Source organism: Eulemur rufifrons, chromosome 2 (assembly GCF_041146395.1).
Source record: "Eulemur rufifrons isolate Redbay chromosome 2, OSU_ERuf_1, whole genome shotgun sequence".
In the NCBI taxonomy this organism is placed as follows: Eukaryota; Metazoa; Chordata; class Mammalia; order Primates; family Lemuridae; genus Eulemur; species Eulemur rufifrons.
Window position 1 is genome coordinate 58,014,713 of NC_090984.1, and position 8,658 is coordinate 58,023,370.

Sequence of the window (8,658 nt, forward strand, 5' to 3'; positions counted from 1 at the left end):
GGTAGCAAACTACGGCCAGTGAGCCAAATCGGCCTATTTTTCCATGGCCAGAGAGCTAAGAACTATTTTTACATTTTCAATGTAAGTTTAAAAATCAATAAAAGAAAAGATTTGTGACACATGAAAATTATATGAAATTCACATTTAAGTGGACATGATGAAGTTTTATTGGAACACAGTCACATGTATTTATTTAGGTATTGTCTGTGGCTGCATTTGCAGTAAGACGGCAGAGCTGAGTAGTTTCAACAGAGACTATATGGCCCACAAGCTTAAACTGCTTAAGGAAATGTTTACTGACCCCTGGTGAAGACCATTACAGAGGTGGATCCCTTTCGACTGAAATGTTGGCTAACGTGTGTTTATTCCAAATATGTCCACTCCTCAGTGGGACCAGGAGAGCTCGTGGGATGATGTACACTCTGTTACCCCTCTGCTTGCCAAGTGTTTTCTCCAATGAACTCTATTTTATATTTGAGTGTTTCCATTAGTGGAGTGTGTGTGTGCCCCCTTTGTGCAACAATGTGTGTGTTTGCAACTGTGTGTGTGCAAGAGAGAGAGACTTTGATTAATAGAATCATGAGATGAAGTTGGACATATTAAAGGGGTCAAATCAAAGACCACAGTTTAGAGGGTTTATTTTATTCTAAGTGCATTGAGAAGCTGATTGAAATCTCTGTGCAAGGAAAGGGACAGATCTAATTTCCTTTTCTAAAGACTCACTCTGGCTGTGGCAAGTAAACAAGTTGTAGAGGAGCAAGAGAGGAAACAGGAGGCTTGTTAGGCCAGCATCACATGGTCCACGGGAGAAACGATGGTGGCTTGAACTAAGATGTTGGCAGTGCAGATGGGGAGAAGTAGGCAGATGTAAAAATTGTTTTGGAGACAAAACTAACAGAAATTGTTGATGAACTAGATGTGAAGGTAGAGGAAAAGGAGGAGATACTACACTGAAATAAGTTCCTCCCCCCCCCCCGAAAAAAAAAAAAAAAAAGAGGTCACTAAGCATTTAATCCAAGGGGTCAAGTTAATTGATTGCTAAGCATATGTTTACTCCTAAAATGAAATTTTAGGAGCACCAGCAAGAAGAAAACCCTATCCAAAAATACCTAAGCATTATGAGTAACACTTGGTTTTAATTGATCATAGCAAAGTTATATTCCTCTGAATTAGTACTTGTCATATAGACTTAATCTTTTTAAAATCCATCCAGGACCTTCACACATCTGAGCAGAATTCTTTTGTGTGTTTATATTCATCAGTAAGTCATTAGGTTTATTCACTGGACTCTTGTGATGCCAACATAACTTTTAAAACACCCTACAAAGCCTAAGCTCTGTTGCAGAAATGACTCACTGCTTAATGTCCTTGGTCATGAGTGAAGCTGGTACAGAGCGACTTTAAAAAGAAAAAAGTTAGACTCTTCTGCTGTCAGCTTGCAACTCCTCTTCATGAAAGATAAACATGTGCTCTCAGAAACTTACTGGGCTCCTAGACTAATACCTTTAAAAGCAGAGAAGAAAATAAAAAGACACAGAACATGGAAGTTAATGATGCAGGTACCAGAACTATCCCACCCTATTCCCACCAAGAGCCAAGTCTATTAAAACCCTGTTTCAGTTATATGCATTAAAATAGAGTCTGGCAGAACCTGTGGAAATTATATTCACCCCAAGCATCTTTCATGCCATGAGAATTAGGTAACCCTGAATTTAAAATTACCCAGAAAGTGTTTTTTACAATTACATGTTGTGTTATAATTACTCCTTCTGTCCATCCCACACCAAGCAAAACTGCATTCCTCTTCCAACAGGAAACTCTAAGCACTCACACCCATGCTTGAGAAGGATGTCAGCTTAACTGCTGTCACCTTTTGCTCTTGGTTCTATAGGTTTTACAGAACTAATATATTCCTACCAAGAAATTAGTAGACTTAGAGGGGAGGAAGAAATCTTTTTCCCTCAATTCTTCTAGGTTCTTCCGCTGGGGCCCTATTAATTAGACTGACAAAATACAGATTACCAAGAGAAAAACAGAAGTTTCTTAGCATGTGCATCACTAAAACACATGGGAGCACTCCGAGATAAGTAATTCAAAGGGCTGGTTACAAATTGGGTTTACAGAGTATCCTAAGTAAAGAACAATAAATTTTTAGACAAGTGATAAAGCCAAGAAAAAGGACTTCCTATCTCTAGGGCAAATTATGGGAAGGTAAATAGTATGGGAGAACTAATGGAAGATAAGGATTAGTTAGTAAGATTGTTACATAGAGTCCTCCAGTGACATCTGTAGGCTGATAAGGGTTTAGAGTTGTCTCTGGTAATTAATTTCTGTCCTTCCTGGTGGGGGGGAGGGGGGAGACTTTACAAATTTATGTCCTGCTTTTAGACAAATAATAGGGGGAGAAAAGAGAGCTTTTCTTGTGCCTTCTTTTTCTCAATTGCCTTCAGCTCAAGATAATCTTAACCAAAGTGGTATATTTTGATGTGGCAGGTTCTGCCACTCTTCAACTCCCTGGGTCCCTGTGCCAAACTTTAAAAAGCAAAATAAGGATTTTACATAGAAGGGGGGGCACAGACTTACTTTAGGTCGCTGATTTATGCACTTATTTAGAGAAGGCTCTAACCCATTCCAAGGCCTGGGTACATGATTGTTTAACAAAGGTATTCTAACTCACTTAGAACAAAAGAAAGGCAATATGCAGATATTTAGCTTTTAAAAGCCACTCAAATTACTTCTTGCCTTTCCCTAAGATCAATTATAGTAAAAGTCACTCTGCCTTGACATATTCCCAAGCACTTAGTAGGAAATGGACAGAGTTTTAGTTTAACATCCTGTACAAAACCACTGCTAGTTAGAATTCTATGTTATCAGTAATGCCCATAGTTTTTATTATTGAACTCGAATTATATTTATAACTGTGGTCTAGGCACATAAATATCTCTTTTCCAGGCAAGCACAGACACGTTTCAGCATGGCCAGTCAATAATTCTTTCAGCCTGGTCCGCCCTGGATGGCTAGGACTGCTGTTCTGACACAAGAGAAACTAACCACAGCTAACTTCCTCCACTTGATTTGACTGTTTTGTTCATGAAATCGGTGGATTATATTATTAAATTGATAACTTAACCATTTAATTTGGAATCAGGCCAGGCTTAAAAGTTACATAAAAGAAGTAATTCAAAAAGTTCTGTGGGCTCACGTTGCATGGCTACACAGTCTGACGAAGCCTCTGACACAAACAGCTGCAATGGCGTTGCCTCTTCTCAACATGGAAGAAATCCCACTTTTGTAAAGATATATATATCCTACTGTGTGTGTATCTATACACATATGTATAGGCTCTTGAAGGAGAGTGCTGTATACATGCTTGAAGATTATATTAGACTTACACTGAATAGAATACATATAAGATCTATCGATTTTAACCAAGAGTTCTCTTGAACCCATGGTGAAAAAGTGAATGAGAACAGAAAATCAACGCAAGTAATCATTTCAGTTTTGAAGAAAAAAAGTGGTTATTGATATATATATTATATATATATATATATACACACACACACACATTTTCTTTCCAAAGATGACTTTAAATGTAACTCTGAGTCCCCACTGCCTTTGCACTGTCACCCAGTAATTGCTGGTGCTTTTACAGCTCACAGACACATGAAGATCTTCAACACTCCCAACAACTCCAGCACCATCTCTGGCTTCCTCCTCCTGGGCTTCCCTTGTCCCAGGGAGGGGCAGATCCTCCTCTTTGTGCTCTTCTCTGCTGTCTACCTCCTCACCCTCATGGGCAATGGTTCCATCATCTGTGCTGTGCGCTGGGATCACAGACTCCACACCCCCATGTACATACTGCTCGCCAACTTCTCCTTCCTGGAGATCTGCTATGTCACCTCCACGGTCCCCAACATGCTGGCCAACTTCCTCTCTGACACCAAGGTCATCTCCTTCTCTGGGTGCTTTCTCCAGTTCTACTTCTTCTTCTCCTTGGGTTGTACCGAATGCTTTTTCCTGGGGGTTATGGCATTTGATCGATACCTTGCCATCTGCCGGCCTCTACACTATCCGACCATTATGACCAGACGTCTCTGCACCAATCTTGTGATCAACTGCTGGGTACTTGGTTTCCTCTGGTTCTTAATCCCCATCATCATCATCTCACAAATGACCTTCTGTGGATCCAGGATTATTGATCACTTCCTGTGTGACCCAGGTCCTCTTCTAGCACTCACTTGCATAAAATCTCCTGTGGCAGAGCTTGCCTTCTTCACCTTAAGTCCTGTGCCTGTCATTATTCTCTTTCTCTTTATCATGGGGACCTATGCTCTGATCCTGAGAGCTGTGTTGAGGTTCCCTTCAGCTGCAGGAAAGAGAAAGGCTTTCTCCACCTGTGGGTCTCATCTAGCTGTGGTGTCTCTGTTCTATGGCTCAGTACTAGTCATGTATGGGAGCCCAGCGTCTGAGCATAAAGCTGGAATGCAGAAAATTGTGACTCTGTTTTATTCTGTTGTGACCCCACTCATAAACCCTGTGATATATAGTCTTAGGAACAAAGATATGAAAAAAGCCATGCAGAAATTTCTGGGAATATAAAGTATTAATGAAAAAGACCCCTACGCAATTAAACTTGTACTTAACATCCTTTCAGGTTGAAAACACCTGGTTTTATTCAGATAATTGTTCACCTTAGTATTAACCAAAACCTGAAACACCTGTCAGCATGTTTCTGTTATTTCTTCTTTTCGATCTTGATCATGTCCTACTGCTTAGCATGACTCAATTGTTTTTAATTGACTGGTGGGCATTGTATCTTAAAAGTTATAAAGACAATGGATATAGTAACTCAAAAATGGTTAAGTTATCTTCTAGCAAGTAAACACAGCAGAGGCAGATCCCTTTGATTCCATTTAAGGATTATTTTTAGGTGTTTTTAAAATGGTCTATGCTAGTTTGGGTCTTACTCCTAGGCTGTGGCTCTTACTCCAGGAACATGGCCTTTCTGAGATCTCAGTTGCACACCTGGACTGTTTAGAGGCCCCTCCCCTTTAGTAGGTCCTGACCTCCTATTTATGGACTACTTGAACCCCTTTGAGACAGCATAGGGACAGAACTTGGACCTCACTTCTAACCAAGGGAGGCAATGTGGCGCAGAATGACCCAGCCTAATTAACTATAGAAGAGAAAAAAGCAAATGACTTCCTAGCCACTGGAATTCAGCCCATACCTATAGAAGGAGGGGGCCAAATTGTCTGTCTCTTGAGTAATGTCTTCCAGGACCACTGAAGCAAGATGCTGACATCAGCTGATGAGGAACCTGGCTGCAAAGAAACCAGACTTAACTCACATCTAACCACCTCAAGCCAGAAAAGACCCCCATACTGACCTTACTCTGACTTTTCCCTCATCATAATCTCATTTAATGCTAAAAAACACATCCTGGGCTTGAGATTTCAAATGCTAATGATACATGTGACGCATGAAGAGCATGACTGTCAAGTACACAGCTGCCAACATAACACTGCCTCTACATGTGATGACTTCAAATCTGACAACTACCTGGCTCTTTACCACCTTGTGAAAGGTCCCCAGCCCTTTGTTTGGAGAAACAGTCTGCTTGCCCCCTTAACCAGCACTGCCTCCTTCTTTGTTTGAACAAAAAGCCCAGTTAAAAGTCTTCCCTGCCTAAATCTTCCTGGTCTCATGCCAGTTTCTATTCACTTGGGTACCAAGAACCTAAAGTCCCCTATCACCTTTACTCCTGAACCTGCTTAGCTCTTTAGACTCCTAGCTTCTGCTAGTTATTCTGAAGTCTCATCTTTCACATGAAAGCTTAGAAACTCAAAATGCCTTGAAGGGAGATTGCATCTGGGTTTCAACCTCACTTCTGTGTTCCTCCTCTATTTGTTTCTCAAACAACAGCTGCTTTGGCAGCTACAAACTCCAAAGCCTTTATCGCCTCAGTTCAGTGCTTTCTGCTGTGAGGGAGAAGGTAAAACTTCCCCTCTGCCCCTGGAAGCTTCATTGAGAGATCAACTCGCAATAAGGCAGATTAATAAGAAATAAGGATTACAAATTTATTTACCGTGGACACGGGGAGAATCACAGAGTGATTACCCAATATCCAAATGGGGTCCAGAAGTTTATATACTCTCATTTTAGAGGCGGGAGGAGGAGACGAGGAATATAGGTAATTCTGTTGAGGGGCAGTAAGTGATCACTGGGGAGGATGAATAGATACTTGGGAGAATCAATGGATGGGGGAAACAGATTGACTTGTCAATTATTCCTTTTGGAAACTAAATTAACCTGAGAGACAGGAATTATTTTTTAAATGGACTGGACCAGGTCTGGTTGTATTCTTGATCTTCCTTCCTGCAAAAGATAGACGAAGGAAAGACAATTGTTTTCCTTGGTAGGTCTGGATCTCAGGCAGTTAAAGAGACTTCAAAGATTTTGGGAGAGCAGGTGATGGGGGTAGAGGAGGTCACACAGAACTGGTGGCTTTTTCAGTCAATCCCGTATGTCAAAATGCCATATTTTGGAGTAAAAATATTACTAATTTCCTTCACTGCTCAGCCTCTGTTCCCCTCTTCCCCAATTCTTTCCCACATGCCTCCACATCCTCACACTTCCCCTGCCCAGTGAGTTCTCACATGTCCTCAGGGAGAAACACATGATGAGTGTGGAACTCACCTCCTTGTTCTTCCCTTCATCTTGGCATTGTAACCCCTGAAGTCTTGCCTATGTCAGTTGCTCCCCAGAACCTTCAAATAGTTGCCTTATGTGTTTTGTCCAGATTTTATAGTTACTTTTGATGGAAGTTACTTTGGGTTTAATACAAGCTGCTCAATCATGACCATAACCAGAGAGTCTTTTCTATTATATCTAAATTTCACACATTCTCACCTCTCCCCTCACTTTCAGAAGATGATCTTGTAACAGAAGTGTGCAAAAATGCACAAATCAGAGAGACAGGTGGAGATAGAGGCTGCTGTAAACACAAGTCTGGGATATAAACCTGCTTTGCTTTTCATTGCAACCAGCAAAGAATCCCTGAGGACACTTAACCCTGCAAGCCGAGAGGGAAGGTCACTTACAGTAAAACAAGGGGTAAAACCCAAACCACAGATTTATACCTTTTTTGTTATAGAAGGTAACCAGCAATTGTAGATCAGTAAAAATATCTACTCAGAACTTGTATTAGAAACCTGGGGTAGTTCTCCTTGAACTGTCTCCTAGGCCTTGACTGAAAGGGCTATGATTAAAGTGTCTTCACTCATCCAAATACTTTCTTTTCAGGTGAAGAAAATCAGGACTGGAAATCAGCGAGCAATTTCCTGAGGATAATAACTGTAAGGATAAAAAAAAAAATGTTCCATCCACCACCCTTTTGACTAACCCAAGTTGCTTCTTCTTTACGAACTAACCCTGCATTTCTATCTTTAGGACTTATTACTTATTTGCCAATCATATCACAATAAGTTTGTTTCCTTAATATACATAAAGCTCTATAACACGGTAGGAGAAAAAAAAATAAGCAAAAGGATATAAACGAATAACATCCAGAAAAGACTCTTGAACATGTACAAAGAGCACTAAATCATTCATAAAAAGATAAAGGTAGGGCCGGGCACGGTGGCTCACGCCTGTAATCCTAGCACTTGGGAGGCCGAGGCGGGTGGATCGCTTCAGCTCAGGAGTTCGAGACCAGCCTGAACAAGAGCGAGACCCTGTCTCTACTAAAAAAATAGAAAGAAATTAGCTGGACAACTAAAAATATATAGAAAAAATTAGCCAGGCATGGTGGCGCATGCCTGTAGTCCCAGGTACTTGGGAGGCTGACGCAGGAGGATTGCTTGAGCCCAGGAGTTTGAGGTTGCTGTGAGCTAGGCTGACACCACAGCACTCTAGCCCCGGTAACAGAGTGAGACTCTGTCTCAAAAAAAAAATAAATAAATAAGAAGAAAATTAACTTATATTACTCAGTTACTCATATTAATTTCGAACTTTATACACCATAGTATATTTTTTCCCCAGAATTTTTAGGGCTTTAAGAGATCTCTTCATCTGCCTAATTTTACAAATGATAAAGCTATAGATTGAAAAAAATTCAGTTAAGTTTGTTGGGGAAATACAGTTAAAAACAAATCTGCCAACCCAGAAAACTTTTCCATAAAGGTAAAAGAGAAAGAATAAATGTTACTGCATAAACATTAAACCAGAATGTCACGTGCATCACAGACAATCCCCTAAGACACTGCAAAGATAGAAGGACATCTGGTCTGTGGCCATATCACCCTGAACGCAACTGATCTCTGCTGATCTCAGAAGCTAAGCAGGGTTGGGCCTGGTTAGTACTTGGATGGGAGAAGAACATCTGACCCTTTTTGTAGCAAAGCAAATACAACCCATGACCAACATATTCTCAAGAAAAACAATAACTAGTCCTCAAAATGACTGGACAGCATGATTTGTTACACACAGTTCAGCCTAGATTCACTCGGCAGTTGGGTTGGCCATCTATATTTGCTAGTTGGCTTGATACAAAGAAAATATAAATTCATATCTTTATGACAGAAAATAATTTTGCACCTTGGAAGTTAGGCCACCAATGTTAGGCACTTACCCTTTCACAGAAACTGGGAGGTGGGA

General features: G+C 40.6%; 1 protein-coding gene across 1 annotated transcript; it reads left to right on the plus strand.

Annotated features, from left to right (window-relative positions):
- Positions 1-3,621: 3,621 nt before the first annotated feature.
- LOC138377566 (olfactory receptor 11G2-like) lies at positions 3,622-4,599 on the plus strand. The gene has a single exon (XM_069462616.1). The coding sequence runs from the start codon at positions 3,664-3,666 to the stop codon at positions 4,597-4,599; it is 936 nt and encodes a 311-aa protein (XP_069318717.1). The 5' UTR covers positions 3,622-3,663.
- The last annotated feature ends 4,059 nt before the right edge of the window (positions 4,600-8,658 follow it).

Excerpts from the sequence above, each read along its gene's own strand:
- LOC138377566 (XM_069462616.1), top strand. The coding sequence starts at position 3,664 with ATGAAGATCTTCAACACTCCCAACAACTCCAGCACCATCTCTGGCTTC.